Below are 17,769 nucleotides of genomic sequence, written 5' to 3'. Positions count from 1 at the left end.
AAATTTGAATCCAATGATATTATATCATTGTATACAAAAAAACGATTCTGAGCGAAGACGGTTTATCTGTCTAGGATATATTATAGATTATTAAAAATTTTCAAATCTTAGATTTAAAAAGAAAAATTTTTATGAATTTCTAGTTTGAAATAATTTGCGAATTTTCGTGATTTTTACATATGTTGTCAAAATTCAAACTTTGAATGCTTAAAAAAAAATTGTGACTATGTATTCCTTTTATTTTGCAACTGCTATTGTAAAAATATGTTAGGAGCCTTGTATTAAATTTTCAAATCTTAGAATTAAAAAGGAAAACTTTTATGAATTTCTATCTAAGATAATTTGAACATTGCCGTAATTTTTACGTATTTAGTCAAAGTTTGAACTTTAAATGCTTATAAAAAAAATTTTGATTATCTATTTCTTTTATTTTTCAATTGCTATTGTAAAAATATATAATGAGCCTTGTATTAAATTTTCAAATCTTAGATATAAAAGGAAAATTTTTTATGAATTTCTAGCATAAAATAATTTACGAATTTTCGTGATTTTTACATAATATGTTGTAAAAATTCAAACTTTGAATGCTTATAAAAAAAAATTGTGACTAAGTATTTCTTTTATTTTTCAACTTCTATTGTAAAAATATGTTAGGAGCCTTGTATTAAATTTTCAAATCTTAGAATTAAAAAGAAAAACTTTTATGAATTTCTATCTAAGATAATTTGAACATTGCCGTAATTTTTACGTATTTAGTCAAAATTTGAACTTTAAATGCTTATAAAAAAAAATTGTGCCTACGAATTTTTAATATTTTTTAACTTCTATTGTTACAATGTGTTAGAAGCCTTGTAATAAATTTTCAAGCTTTTCTACCGAACAAATAAATTTTTATCGATATTTATAGAAAAAAAAACTAATAAAGTTGAAAAATTAAAATGTCAGTAAACAGCTCAAAACAAATCTAAATATTTTGAAAATTTTATCAAATATATAACACGCCTATATAAACATTCAGTCAAAATTTCAAGTATCTGTGGTAATTTGTTTTAGAGTTACACCAAAATAAGGAAATCGCTAAAAGTGAAAATCCAATGTTGTAAAAATTTAAATTTCAAATGCTCATAAAAATTTAATTTGAATTTCAGGTGGAATTTTTATTTGTGATAAAGATTGAAAAAATTGTAAGGAATCTTGTATTAAATTTTTAAATCTTAGATTTAAAAAGAACATTTTTTATGAATTTCTAGCTTAAAATAATTTGTGAATTTTCGTGATTTTTACATATTTTGTAAAAATTCAAACTTTGAATGCTTATAAAAAAAAATTGTGACTATGAATTTCTTTTAATTTTCAACTGCTATTGTAACAATATGTTAAGAGCCTTGTATTTAATTTTCAAGCTTTTCTACCCAACAAATAAATTTTTATCGATATTAATTTTAAAAAAACTAATAATGATCGAAAATTTGAAATGCCTATGAATAGTTCAACTTAAGTAGAATTTTTTTGAAAATTGCATGGTGGATAGAATATACTTATATAAACATTAGGTGAAAATTGCATGTATCTATGGCCATTTGTTTTAAAGTTACATCAAAAACCAAAATCGATTTTGTCGAAAAATGAGTGTGCGTAAAATTTCCCGTTTTTCCCTTAATTTTTAGTTTGTTTTTCTCAATTATTTAGAAAAGTATTAAGAATTTTTTACTTTTGACCCCCCAAAGTACCAACTAGATTCACTTTCTGATCGAACGAGGTACTGAAGTCAAAAATCGAAGCATTTTTACTGCCCCAAAACGTGATGACACACAAAAAAAAAAAAATCACACATCATGGTAAAATCAATACATTCATCGCTCCGCTCAGAATCTAAAATGACAGAAAAACGGGAATTTTTACGCAAAATCAGTTTTCGACCAAATCGATTTTTTTATATATGGTTGTAATTCAAAAACTAATCACTTTAAATACTTGAAATTTTCACCAAATGTTTATGTTAGTGTTATCTATATACGGTTTAATTTTCAAAATTTTTTTACTTTTTTTGAGTTATTTATACACCACTGAAATGTTTTTTGAGAATTTTTTTTTGAAGTGTCGGTAAAAATTTTGGACGACCAAAAAAACTTGAAAATTTAATACAAGGTTCCTTATGAGTTGTTCTTATTGTAGCTAAAAATAATTAAAAATCGTAAGTCACAATTTTTTTTTATAAGCGTTTATAGTTCAAAATTTTACGAAATCTGTCCAAAACGCGAAAATTTGCAAGTAATTTTGAAGTTGAAAAATCATAAAATTTTTTGCGTTTATAACTAAGGATTAAAAATACAACACTAAGTTCTCCATAAGTTTTGCTTCCATGTAGCTATAGAGAAAATTCGAAGCATCATTATAGGAAAAATTTTAAGTGCGTTTGAATTTTAAATTTTTACGAAATAGCGTAACGGTAACGATTTATCCTGAAACGATTTTAAATATTTGTTATTATACAAAAAGTATAAGTCCTAGGTACTTGAAAATTTTACCAGTTATTTAGATTGGCATTTTCTTTACATGATTTAATTTTCAAAATATTTTGACTTTTTTTGAGATATTTATAGACAACTGAAATTTTCAATTTTTCTGAACAATTTTTTTGAAGGGTTGATAAAATTTTTTTGGCCCTATCAAAATACATGAAAATTGAATACAAAGTTCCTCATTAGTTATTCTTATAGTAATTAAAAATTTATAAAAATACATAGGCACAATTTTATTTTATTAGTATTTGAAGTTCAAATATTGACTTAATACGTAAAAAATACGGCAATGTTCAAATTATCTTAGATATAAATTCATAAAAAATTTTCTTTTTAGATCTAAGATTTGAAAATTTAATACAAGGCTCCTAACATATTTTTACAATAGCAGTTCAATAAGGGCAACTGCCCGAACTGAAACATTTTTCTCTAGGTATAAATTGGTACGAAATAGATACTTTTGGGAGCAACCGCGTTACATGTTCAAAAAAATATACATATTTAAATACCACTGCGTTGTCGAAGCCAACGAACATTTTTACCTTAGCTTTCACGGTCTTGGCCAAAAGTATTCCACACGTAGTTTTTGTTTGGAAAAGTACTATTAAATTAATATACACCAAAACACTGCTGCTACCTATATTCAAAAATGTTGAGTACTTATAAGTTATTTTGATGCGTAAAAGAATAACGCAATACATTTCATATAATATCAGTGTTATATTATACTTTCAATGAATTTCAAAATTATACAATATATTATTATATATGTGACTTAATCCAAACAATATTTTTTAGGGATGTAAATTGATAACATTTTAAGTACACATAATATTTGTATAATAGTATGTAAGTGTGTGTGTGTGTGTGTGTTTATATAACTGAATTGCTATATTATTAATGATATATAATAACACAAAATATTACACTCCGAAAAAAAAAATCATAACTACATAAATTTATTGCAAACTAAATGACCTTTTATCTAATAAACATAATATTTAAGCTACATGAGTCAGTCCGGAACTATGTGAACGATGAAATAAATTTTATACACGAAAAATTGGTCCATTTACACATCATAAATATCTAAAAATAAAATATTTTATACCCATATATAGTGTTTATATATATATTTAATTTTTTTTTTAAATATCATTTTATTAAATTTTAATCACTTAATCAAATTCTTTAATCGTTTGTCGTTTTTTCTAACATTTATCATATTATACTTGGTTATTAGGAATCAATAATATAGTATAATAATAATATTATTTAATAATAATATAATAATATTATGTAATATTTTTTAATATTTTTTGTTTTGTTTTGTTTTGTTTTTTTTTTTTGTTATCTATAACAACACGTCTGTATAAAGCAAAAACATTGAAATTATGCGACTAAACTAAAAAAATAAAAAAATAATAATAAAAAAGCGTTCAAGTAAAAAAAAAAAAAAACAAAATATGTATAAAATATACCTCCGACCGGGACTTAAACAATATTGGTACATAATAATTATATTATGTATTCGTAGTCGAGTCGTTACACTTGGGTACGAGTGAGTTTGATTGGTGGCGGGGGGTGAGTGAGGTGAATGGAAAGAGTGGCTCGAATAGTTATTATTAATAATAATTAGTGGATGGAAACAATAACGAAATACAACGTGGGCTCGGAGGATATAATAATATTCTTTTTATCGCATAATATTAAATAATTAATTTTATCGTCGCCTGTTCACCAATCTTAATGATGATGATTCGAAAAATAATCCATAATTGAATTAAGTGAAACAGATGTCGGCGAGGTGTCGTCTTTAGGTAGGACTGCAGAAAAAAAAGAGAGGAAGACATTGTCGGATGGTTATAGGGGGGAGAGTTTTGGACGAGTGTTGTTCGGCGAGAGGGTGTACCACGCGACTGGACCGCGGTATAAAACGTACGCGAGTAACCGAAATGCCCATCATCATCATCATCATTGGTATCTTATACCATATTTTGTATAAATTAAGATGTGCACGTCGTACAAAAAATCATAATTTTATGTATGCGTATAGTAGTAATTATAATGATAATAATATATAATAATAAAAAATAAAATCAACTGATTTGCGTAAAAATAAGAATAATAATAAGACTCGATGAGAATAAAAGAAGAGGTAGGTGGTAAAGAGGAGCGTGAGGCCATTATTTTATTTATATATCAAATATAATATTATTATACATATAATATTATAATGTAGCGCGCAGCAGACGACGAACGCGCGATTGCGGGTGAGTGGCGAGACAATTTTCCGTCAAAAACGATTTTTTGATAAAAAAAATATAAAGAGTAAAATCGGCTGCGTAATAATACGCAATAAAATAATAATTTCGTTTTACACATTAATACACGAACTCGTCGTTGATGAGGCGATTGGGAATCTCTCGTCTAGAACCCTGCCCGCTGTCGAAAACGCTTTCGATCTTAAAATAATTTGTCTTTCAAAAATACAAAAAAATTTCTCTCCCGATCGTCACATACAGCAGGCGTTGCACACATAATAATAGTATATGTATATACAAAATAATATTATTATACTATAGCTATCCGTTTTTAGTCTCGGGGCCGACGATCCCGTCCGGAGGGGTTTATTTCGGGCTTCGCGAGAACACGAAACGGTAAAAAAAAAAAATTTTCTTTTTTTTTTTGTTGCCCATAAATCGGTCGTACAGATAATATATAATGTAATATTATGATGTCGCGCGTAGCATCTCGTCGTGCAACGTTCGACAATAAAATAATAATAATAATAATAATTTAAGAAAAGAGCGAATACAAATATCGAAACGGTACACGTAATAATAGTAAAATAGTCATAATAATAAATAATATATGCACGACGACCGTGGCGTGGAAAAACCGCGGAGACGGCGTCGGCGATGGTGCGCGGCGAGGAGGACGATGGCGCGGCGGAGGCGTCTAGGTCAGAGCGTCGGCTTCTTCAGCAGCCGTTTCTGCCGGCAATCGTACACGCGGCGGCAGAAGAATATCAGATCGGCCGGCGCGCCGTCGCCGGGCAGCTGTCTGGCCCGCGGGTTGGCCTCGCGCAACGGCGGCACCACCGCCTTGCACAGCACCAAGTTCTCTTGTACCGACTTCACGTGCTTCCGGTGCCTGCGAAGTGACGAAAACAGAAACACAATATGGTTAGTTGATTTTCATGATAATAATATATTATGATATTATAATATACAATTCAATGATTGTTAGTGTCACTGCAATAATAATACGTAATCATAGGCTGAACTTGAGAAGACATTTTTAAAATTTTTTTTTTTGGGGGGAGAGGTTATAATATTCCTACGTTTTTAATTGTATATACCGCAACTGGCATGTACCGTCAAACGCTAATCTACATATTATTATCATATTCTATCCAGCGAGAGAACGCGCCGCGTACCGACTAAATTTTGATGTTTTTTTACGCATCTCAACGCGACGCCCAGCCATAGGGGAACCAGTTTCGATAGCAGGGTGATCGCCAGGGGAGGGGGGAAAAACCGGCGAGTTCTCTCGCTGGACAGAGCTAGTATGGTCATTTTTGTGTCCATTTCGAATTTTCGAAATAAACATGGGGGGGCTAGGTATTCTCATCTTTAGCTAATAAGTACACAGTAGTTGCGTATATAAGAGAGTTTTGGTCTTAGTTATGTGTGTGGGGGGAGGATTGGATTTTAAAAAAAACTTTAATTGGCAAGCATAATATTGCGCAATACGCAATACGCGCGGCAAGTAATATCGTCAAATCGGTCATGTGATATCATAATATTATATTATATGATACGGTCGTATTGCTTTTAATATAAAACACTCGACAATTACGCTTATTATAATAATATAATATTATTATATACGATTTTGTAGAGTAAAAAATCATCACCACGACGGCGGTTTTTTGGAATCCATAACAATGTGTAATGTCACGATTTTCAGTCCGCGATCTTTACCGATCGATTTCAATTTTTTACTTTAAAATCCAAAGGCTCAAATATTGTTATGAATTCTATATTCCACATTTGATTGAATAATAATATCATATAAATATTACTGCAGCGGTTACTGTACTGCTTTGACGTACCGTCAATTGTAAATTTGTCGCTTGAAATTGGCGGGTAAGCCTTCGAGGAAACACAAAATTCTTGTCATTCACACAAATTCAAACATTGCGGTAGTTTCAATAAGTAGAACGTACTTGTTCGATCTTGTTCATAACACGTGTCTTGTCACGAGCAAATAAAACTGTGCATTATAATATTATGTACACAATAAAAGTGTCGTACCCATCGTGTCAGTTGATCGGTGTTCCGAGATGACGTTCGTATTATTAACGAACGCTCTCGAATTAATTCCCCACAAAACCCAAATGGCGACCTTTTCGCATTTGAATTCTCTGGTGGGAATTGTGCGGCGTAAATCATTATTATCATTATTAAGAGTATCTCACGATGCGATATGCGACTGGGATACCTTAGTGGGCTGACATGCGGCTGTTCTATGTAAGTATCAACCTACCCAACTAGCGTTCAAAATAAATTAAAGAAAGTTTTGCATATTATAATGTTACGATAGACCGCACAAAATGGACGAAACTGAAGTCAATCGTATGTATACGCATATAATAATATATTATTACTGCTGTGGATGACTCACGACGATTCCAAGTTGGTGGGACTCGCGAAAAAAATTCCGAATTACCAAGGGTTCGAAATATCAAAAGGGCAGAACAAATAATTCGAATTACCTAGTTTTGGAAATAATAAGCTATAAATTCACACACAGTTGTAAGGTAAATTATTAACGATAAGATTATAAGAAATATAATTTGGGCGAACATACACTTGGCCGAGCGTTGAACTTGGAATATTGTCGTGCGTGTTATTGACGACTTGTTTTTCCTAAAATTTTACTACGAATTACCAATTGTACCTAAATGCAATGGTGTTATTCCAATTACCGAGAAATTTTTAGAGAGCGAGCAAAATTACTCGGAATTACCAAAAGTTTCGAATAATCAAACTTTGAATTATCGAGCATTGTTTATGGTTGCCGCTTTATTTCAGCAAGGGGTGTGATCAGCGAAATGTAATAATAGTGCAGTGTTTCTTTTTATATAAAATTATATTAAAGATTGTTGGGAAGTCGACATGACCGCTTTTCTGACACGAACAATAATATTTTTGTGGTTTTAGACAATGATGGCAGTGATCATTTTTTTTAATTTTTCGCTGGTTTACTGCAGTAACAACAGATTTCAAATAATCTTTCGAATATCCTTTTTATAAAATACACGTATACTCAGAGCTACTCGTTTACACCTGTATTAAAAATACAATGATTCATGGACATTTCATAATTAATTTTAAACCTGAAAGTACCACATATTCACATGTATATATTGAAAGCAACAAGCCCTGCAGATTAATTTTGGGTTAATAAAATTTGAGATTTTATTTCAATTAATACAATAGCATAATATTGTGGTTATCTTCTAAACAACGAGAGCTGTCTTTGGCCGATTCAGCTGATTGTATAATACTATTATAATATTTACTATACATGGTAAAGGTTTTTGTTTTTAAGACTTTGATATATTATTGAATTGTATTAATATACAAGCTTATTTTGTATTTGAAATTTTTAAAATAAACGTGCGAATTCGTTGATTTTGGAATATTTTCGTATCCACTGAAATTTACGATTCCCTATCATATACGTAGTAAATATTTATATAAATATATGAGCCTATATATAACCAATCCCAATATATATATAATACACGAAATCAGTTGAGTTGACGGCGGCGCACTCGACACAATTTATTTCCACTGACGTTTTCAATTTTCTATATAATATAATATGAGCTATACTAACAGCCTGCGGCATAAGTATACACATACACACACACACCCAGATCGTATACACGAAAAATGTTTGGAGAAATAATTCAAGTCCACCCTCGTGATATATAGGACGTACTTTTAAAGTCGATGACTGTTTCGCAGGGTTCACGGAGGGTGTTCGAAATCTCCGAAATCAAAAAACAATTAATCGGATTAGGCGTAGGTACAACGATTTGCTTTTCGATCAGTTGCCCCGAGGCCAACGCTTGGCGCCCGCTACAGCATATTACAGTGACGCGAAAAGTGATTTTGTTATTATTATTTCTTGTCAATGTCAATTTCCCGTGAGAGGTTATTATAATAATAATAACATCATAATTATTCGCTAGTATACTACGCACTACCAGTAAACGATTGTAAACACGAATATAATTCGTACGTAAAACTAGCAAAAATGAAATGCAACCGATCCGATATCCATCAATGACGGACCATCATCACGTCCATGATATTTTAACAATACAATAATTAATTATCATCGACGGGAGCGCTCATAATTACATAATATATAATTTACGGTTACTCGCTTGCAGTTTGCACGCAGCAAAAGCGCACTCGGAAATCGCCAAGTGCAAACATCATGTAATAATATAATCCTCGTAAAAAAAAAAAACACCGGCCACATTATTATGATCGCGTTCGATGTGCGCGTTGCAAATGTATTTAAATTGGCCACACCACACACTATTAGTGACAAGTGATTTTAATTTTGTTTTTGGCAATGGCTAACTCGCCTAACTCTCAGTTTATGAGCATTGACGATCGATGTTTGCAGTGGCACAACGGGCACAAATAATGGGCGGTACTGGTTTGCGCAGAAATACCAAAAAGACAACTGATTTGGGCACAAAACTACCACTCGTTTGGGAACAGTTGAACCGTAACCAAGCACATGGTTTGCGCACAGTTACCTTTTAGCCTAACCTTTTAGACCTTAATAGTTTAATACCTACCATATTAATATTTGTTTGTTTATAAGTAAATTATTTAAGTACTTAAATACATTTTCCTTCTCACTTACCAGACTTAGCTAGGACTGTCTATGAATATATTCATAGGTATGGTTAAAAATGCTTGTTAATACTTGCTTTTTAATAATAATTGTTAATACATTTATAATATTATGTTAAAAATGCATGTTAATACTTGCTTTTTAATAATAATTGTTAATTTATTTATTATATGTTAAAAATGCATATAATATAATACTTGTTTGTGTAAATTTTAATATAATATGATTGGTAAACGTGTCAATATTATTTCCCGTAAAAACAGTTTTCCATTATTTTTATGTATTTCATTTGGTCTATTTCGCCAGATCTATATCTTGTCCATAAGTTTATGCGATGTTCGACTGTCGACTGATTCTATTGACTCCTATTACTCCTTATTTTCGTGTGCGCAAACCAGTTTTACATTTAATATAACTGTGTGCGCAAACAAGTTCCGATTTTTCAGGTAAAAATTGTAGAATGTGCGCAAACATGTTGCAGCCCAAATAATTTATTCATCGAAATCGAAACCATTTGTTTGTTTTTACTCAAGTCCTTTAGTCCTATTAAAAGTCATTTTAGGGCTTAGAAAAAAACCATCCTACCCGCATCCAATTTATATGGATTGCAGTGTTGATGAAACAAAAGGAAAAAAATCAAATAAAATGGCCATCTGTTTTCAAAAACCACAAAAATTGAATTGAATAATATTTAAATATATACATTAAGTCATTTAGGTAAAATAGATAGTTTTGTCTAATAATATTAAAAATTATCATACATCACGCACAAGCGGTCATTCGCGATACAAAACCTGCGAGGACGGCAGAGCGTGCTTAATCGATGTACGATTTTAGGTTAAGTACTGCACCGGATGGCAGGCAGATGAGTCGGACGGTGGACCTCTGATAATAATAATAAATATAAAAACAACGATTACAACAGCAGCAACAACAACAACAACAACAAACTATAGTATTTACCGTAGTACGAGCCCTAAAACGCAACGATAAACGATAATAATATTTGGGGATTGGTCGAACTTAAATTTTCACGAACTCGAATTTGTATTTGAACTTGAAACCAAATTGGAATCAATATAGTTTAACAAGAATTTTTTTCGAACTTTAAATTAAGTTTAAACAAAAGTATAGTCTGTACCTATTTTTTAAGTGCAAACTCTTAAAACATATTATAAATTATAATAATATTAATGGGTAGAATACGATTGCGCGCGTACCCTTTTGGTTTACGATTGCGCGTGTTAAATACGATTACACAATCGTGCAATGTTGCCAAATTTAATAACACGATGATACAAATTCTAAGATAATAATTATTGTCGTATTTATCTGATTATCTCATTTTTTATCGTAATTTTGAATTCCCACCATATACTCATATGTATGTAGTTGAGTTACCTACATTTTCACAAGGTTCTATTATTAAAATGGCAAAAAAAGATAAGCTACTCAATAATAAAACTATTAGTTTATATAATAATTATAAAAATAACAACACCCCTGACGAAGTAATTATTTATTTAAGTGAAATTAGCCAGAACATAACCTAACCAATAAAGCCAGCTTTATAAACCTAAAAAATTGTAAAAATAATATTATAATCTCGTTTTATTTTTTGACTGTTGATGCCTTGATGGTATACATTAATTAACATATTAGGATATTTTTTATATGCATTTTATGATTTGTTCGTCTATTTTATTCTTAATTGCATTGAATCTGTATGAATTTTGACTAAATTATTATTAAAAATTCTTAGATCAAGCAAAATTAAATTTCCTTCAATTTTTTTTTTATATAGTACTACTAAATTAAATTATGCATAGTTTGGCAACATCACATGAAGTTTTACGAGCAATCGTGCATATATCTTACCCAAAATGTATGTTCTATTGTCCCATTAAAATGTGCGCAATCGTATTATGAAAAAGGTAAAATGCGAGCAATCGTATTTTACCGATATTAATCACTGATTTCGAGTATTAATTTCCGACGAACTTTGAACTGTTCGAATCTTTCCAAGTCCACGGTGTTCGAGAAACCATCATCTTTTATAAAATATTATTATTATTATCCGCAATGGTATTTCGAATCGCATTAGTTTGTGCGCAGACGGACAAGCTATTTGCCGCCGCCGTCGATGACGTGTGCGGATTTTTTATTTTATCTTCATTTAGAGTATAATAATGTTTTTATGACAAACCAATGACACACACACCGACGTGGCCCACGTACATTAGAGGACTATATTATTATGATGTTTGCACTTGGCGATTTCCGAGTGCGCTTTTGCTGTGTGCAAACTACAAGCGAGAATTGAGCGAAAAACCATAAATTATATTATAATTATGAGCGCCACCATCGATGGTAATTTATTGGGTAGAAAAACCGACGGTCAAAATTTATATAAGGATTACATTATAATTATATGGCGATTTCGATGGTTCGATTTAATTCCCGAATTTCATCAAATATATGCGTTCATTATATATAGTTAAGTGTCTAAAAATAAAAATATAATACCATCAGCTCAATAAAATTATATTATAAAGTATTTAAAATAAATTTATTATAACCAACTGAAAATATCAACCGTGGACTGCAGTTTCTCACTTGCAGTGATTGTAGTTTTGTTGTACATAGTTATATTATATGAATAATGTAGTTGTATTTGTGTTTTAACCCTCAATTGACAAATTCAATAGATTTAATAATTTTTTAGAACGCCCTTTATCAATTTGAAATTATGATAATTGTTCGATAGGTATTTTTAAACTTGAATCATTTGCTAATATTGTGTGATTTTATCCAATGCTGCATAATATATATTATTCAAAAGTATTTATCTATATTGTGAAGAGCGAATATCAGGAAGAAAATAAAACGTCAAGTCGAAAAAAATACCTATTATTATGCGTACCATAAAAATAAATACCATAGTACTGTTTACTATATTGTTGTTGTTGACGAAAATCGATATTACCAGAAATGACGTATGCTATCGTCGTCCATTATAGGTATATATCTACTATTATTATTAGGTCAATATTGTGGCAAAAAAACACCTATACTAAATACAATCATAATAACATTATATTTCTAGTGTTTATAAAATAATAATATTATTATTAAATAAATCGAACCGATATCGTGGCGGAGGTGATATACATTAGTACATTACAATTAATAATATTCTATCAGATTATAGTATTATTGTTACGAAAGAGTAGCGTGTCGTTCGGGAACAATACATTCGTCACAAGTTTATGGAATTTAGGTGTAAAAGTCGCGACCTGTATTATCGTAAATGGGAAGGATTACTGTTTATTTATTTTTTACTTTTTTTGCGCCGTATAATCAGTATATTATTATGAAAAATTTCGTGGAGACCATCGATGTTAATACTTTATTGTAGCGAAGGTGACGGAGTTTAATAATAAAAATCGCCGAGTTGGACCATCCATATTATAATATGCACGACGAATGACGATACAATAATATGGACGCCCCACACTCGTAACACGCGGTTTTGGAGTCGAAAATAGAATAGAAATAATAATAATTAATTACACAGGGTTAATACTTTGGTAAAAACTTAACCTATTAGGTCAAGGCACTGCAGATAATAGTCCAATGCCGATGATTATGCCGAACTAGATATTTATCGACGGGGGTGAAAGCTGAATGCACGCAGTCAAATTGTAGTTTATAAATAATCGATTTGCAGGTAGGGTAGCAGAGTCGTATATAGGTATCAAAAACATGGTTGAACCCGATACAAATAAACTGTGTCAGTAGGTTTAATTATTTAATTAAAAGCGTTTATAATCGGTGTTTGACAATTGCGTCGATTTTTCTATAGACTACCTTAAATCTATACATCTTATGCGCCAGTGGATTTATCCCAAACTAAAAAGGTTTACATCATTTAAAATGTCCATAGCAGCCCACACCGGTATAAATGGTATGATAATATATTTTTGGCGATTCTCGGGAAAATTAAGAATTCATTCAAAAATTTATGATGCGAGATCCGCTTGATCTAGAACGTCCACGTTATGTGGAATTATATTGAGTACATCATTCAAACTCGGTCCCATTGTAACGAAATAAATAAAAAAAACTAATTTTTTTTACATATAAATATTAAAAATTTAAATATCGACGGTGATTTTGTAACAATACAGTAATAATTACCGAATCTCGCGCGGTATACTACCATTGAATTCTGGAATGCCAACATTTCGGCCTGATCTAGATTAAATCGTAATACGAGTATTTCATGTAAAATCAAACCGATCGGCCGAGTATAAGAGTTTATGTGACCCTAACTGGAAGCACCCCGGATGTGGTTTTGGTGATGTACTGTCTTTATCTACTCGTCAAGTTCATACTCAGGGCACGCGGTGATAAGTTTCGAGTCAACGGGTCCGGAGAAAAGTTTCAGCAAATAATTACGATATTATGATATCGGCATATAATTTGATATAATACGACATAGATAAGACACGGACCTGCAGTACTCGTTGAACGTCAACACGTAACACCGGTCGTCGATGCACGCCACGCTGTTGACGTCTCTGTGCTTGGAAGCAAACAGCTCGTCGGGCATGTCTTCCTTCAACCGTCCCTGTTTCGTGTGTTCTGGCCTGTAGTACCACAGCAGTGACATCATCATTTCTCCTGCGAACACACGTCATACATTAACAACGGTTAAAACGAGTAAATTAATATATATATATATATATATATATAATATTTACAGTATATTATTATTATCATTCGGGCGCGTAGCCAGGTTTCTTTTTGGGGAGTGTGTGCGGGTGTTTTAAATATAAATCGTAGGGAGCTCACGCACTATACTCTCCGCCGTAGTCACCGTCATCAATCTTCGTAATACAATTAAGTAGTATCCGATAATATATTTTTGAATAAATGTGAGGGCCGGCCGAGAGGGGAAGGTATTCCAAAATTCAAATCACTGCCGCTGTAATTATTTTGTAGCAAACGATCGATATTATATATACCACTCATCTGGTCGATTTGCACTCGTTGGTAATATTCGTAGTACGCATAAATCGGGAACAGTCGAATAGCTATACGCTTGGGTATATATTATTATTTGTCATAAAAAATAGGGTACAACATCGAACAACTATTAAGTGACCCTAACTCGTTATTTTTATTAATCCAATGAGGAATATGTTTTCAATTATATACGGTGAAACGGAATAACCCAATCATTATTTTCATTATAATATTCAAAATATCTTGTATTATACAATATTCAAATGATGGAATTGGATTTTATTGGTTATTTTATTTTTTTTTTGGCTATTCTTTAGAATATTTTTATTTTAAGCAATTCATCAAGGCAAACTTTTACCGAGGTACCCAAAATTCACGGAAAAGCAATCACGTAAGACGGGTAACAACAACAAGTTTGTTGTGTTCAATGAATCGCAATGCATTTTAATGGTAACTCAAAATCAAAGCCGAAATATTTAATAGAAGATACTCGGTTAATACTTAATATTACTTGAATTATCAATCAATAATAATTATAATATGGTGACATACATGTGTAATCAACAACCATTTTAAATCATTTTAAGCTATAAAATAACAACCACGGTCCACAGGTAATTGGTTTTTATTCGTCGTCTATTTGTAGTTGGTACACGTTGTGAATATGGGTATTAGATACACAATATATTATTACACACTTTTCGAAGTTTCGTGATGCTGAGTTTACAAATTGTTAAGAAAGTATAAACGATTGAGTTTTTTTACGAATATTAAACATTTTACATAATTACACATTCGTTTTACACTGACGGCTCTCTGTAATGTTAATTTTTTTTTTTTTCATAAAATGTATAATTCACTTGTTGAATAATTTATCAACATATTATACAGTTCGTAATAATTATAATTGCATTCCATTAGTAGTAGCAATACTTCAAAGCATATAAAAAAAACACACACACACTACATACGATGAAACCACCTATTTAAATAATAATTCATGAAAAGTGTGCGATATATTTGATTTAACGTTTGAATGCCTATCTAAACAATTTTAAACGGTTTTAACTCAACCAATCCACAATGTGATATATATCCATGAAATTTTCCGTTTGTGTAAAGTACATTGATTTAGGTTTCATTTAACACAACCGTGTTGTATCGAAAAATACAAATTCCACTGTTTACACTAACTATTCAAGGAATGCCAAAAAAAGTTCTAATGAAATTCAATCATTACCTTTTTTTACGCGGGTGCAAATTTTAGATTACATAATATGTACCTACAATAAAAGCAACCCGACCTCCAACAGTATTCTAATAGCAGGCGATGTGTTAAGCCAACTTTTATTGAGAGGGTATTTTTATTTCAACATTACAAATTATTTAAATTATTCTATATTAAACCCGTATAGTTGGTCACGTGATGACACATAAAAACAAATAATAATAATGAATCCCAGAAAAAAATTCCATACATACGAGTATATTAACTTATCAAGTGATTTTATCAATTTTTGTTCTCGTCTGAAGTTTTTATTTTAAATAATTATACAACCAAAACATTAATTTGTTCCTTATTTTTGTTGTATTATGGTTTTTAACTGGTCCTAGCACACGTTATTCCAAGGAGCCCGATCATTTTATAAATCACAATAAAATTTAATAAGTTGTAACATGCAAAACAAATAAAATTATGTAATTCAAAATAATAAATTCAGTTTAATATAATATATGAAAAATAAATAAATATATTCTTGTTTTTCTTTCAAAAATGCATGTTTGGTGATTTTTTATGGCTACAAGTATTGTGCCCTATTACTACTACAACTATTAAAACTACTAATAATAATCATAATAATGTAGAACTTACCGTTGACGGGGTCTTCCCACAAGTTGGCGATTTTGGCGATGAACGGCAAATCGTTTTTCCGAGAACCTGACTTGAGAAGTACACAGTCCCTAGCGTATATGGTGTCGCCTTGCATGTGACGCATGCACGGGTAACATTTCCTCAACACTGGTGTATCGTCGTTCTGCGTGCACCGACAAAAACACGATATTAATATTACCTATTGTTTTTTTTAACTACGATTACGCATAATATTATTCTATCCCACTCTCGGAATCGTCTATAACATAATTATACAGATTAAACACTAAATACAGTGAAATAGGTATCCAAAAATCGGACTTTTTTTGGGGCAAAAAACAACAGATTTTAGTGTTCAAGTGTCCGATATATATAGACGTTAAGCTGTATGGTGATTATTAATCACATTAAAAAGTAATATGTGTTTTCAAAGGATAGTCTTATAATCATACCCTTACGGTTTTCCGCGTTAAGTTAAAATAATATGTAAAATAGAATGCAAGAACAAAGGTTATGGAAAACGTATTTACCTAGATAGGTAAACAACTAAATATATATAATATAGGCACCCGATATAACACGTAAAACGTATATATAAGTCTTGACCTACACAAGATATCGAAAAGGATTTTAATTATTTTAAATATTAAATATATAATCACTCAGCAGTATAAATACATACAATATAAAGTGCGAAAGATATAAATTCAATTAATTTCAAGATAATATTATGCTGTTTATCCACGGATATTTTGTTTTTATCAAATTCTCTTGAAACATTTCTAATTTGGGATAAAAAGTTGTTATATAAAATAATTTTAATTGCACACGGTTTACCTTCGTCCACCAGTATTTCATTATTTCTTAGTTATTAATTCAGAATAATATATCTTACAGTGGAAATATTTAAACGGTAAAAATAATTGTTAATTGTGTTGCCGAGGGTACACGAAAGTAATTGAAAATATTGGAATGAACTAGTCTTATTTTATCGTAGCTTTTTATTTCTATCATCAGTAAAATAAACTTTCTAAACGATATTCATGAATTTTTAAACGGTCATAAATTATAATAAATGTAGTGATAGGGTTTTTCGTTACATACCTCAAGGTAAACGGGACGTTTGAACGGTTTTCCCTGCCATATCCAACCGTTGGACCACCTGGGCGCCAGGTCTTGGTTCTTGAGCCGGGACAGCTGCGCGAACTCTTCACGCATCTTCTGTTCTAGTTCCCTCTTCATAGCATCTGGTACATATGAGAAACAAAAATAACCATATTGCGATGAATGAAATAAAGAAAAAAACCAGTCCACATATATAGCGAGATCCAATATATTATTTTACTACCCATCACTACCATATTATACGAACACGCTAGTCCTGTGGCG

At 30.9% G+C, this 17,769-nt stretch overlaps 1 protein-coding gene across 1 annotated transcript in view; it reads right to left on the bottom strand.

Annotated features, from left to right (window-relative positions):
* Positions 1-3,222: 3,222 nt before the first annotated feature.
* Positions 3,223-17,769, bottom strand: part of LOC107164728 (uncharacterized) — a 138,734-nt gene continuing 124,187 nt past the window's right edge. Inside the window, exons 6-9 of the mRNA XM_015512657.2 lie at positions 17,485-17,627; positions 16,381-16,543; positions 13,994-14,162; positions 3,223-5,678 (exon numbers count right to left, since the gene is read on the bottom strand). Of these exons, the coding sequence (XP_015368143.2) occupies positions 5,489-5,678; positions 13,994-14,162; positions 16,381-16,543; positions 17,485-17,627 (665 nt within the window). The 3' untranslated portion in view covers positions 3,223-5,488. The remainder of the gene's footprint in view (positions 5,679-13,993; positions 14,163-16,380; positions 16,544-17,484; positions 17,628-17,769) is intronic.

The sequence above is a fragment of the Diuraphis noxia genome, unplaced genomic scaffold (assembly GCF_037042655.1).
Source record: "Diuraphis noxia isolate RWA-SAM2 unplaced genomic scaffold, SU_Dnox_SAM2 contig0005, whole genome shotgun sequence".
NCBI lineage: Eukaryota > Metazoa > Arthropoda > Insecta > Hemiptera > Aphididae > Diuraphis > Diuraphis noxia.
The sequence above is the reverse complement of the archived record's forward strand: the minus strand, read 5'-3'. Positions and strand labels throughout refer to the sequence as shown.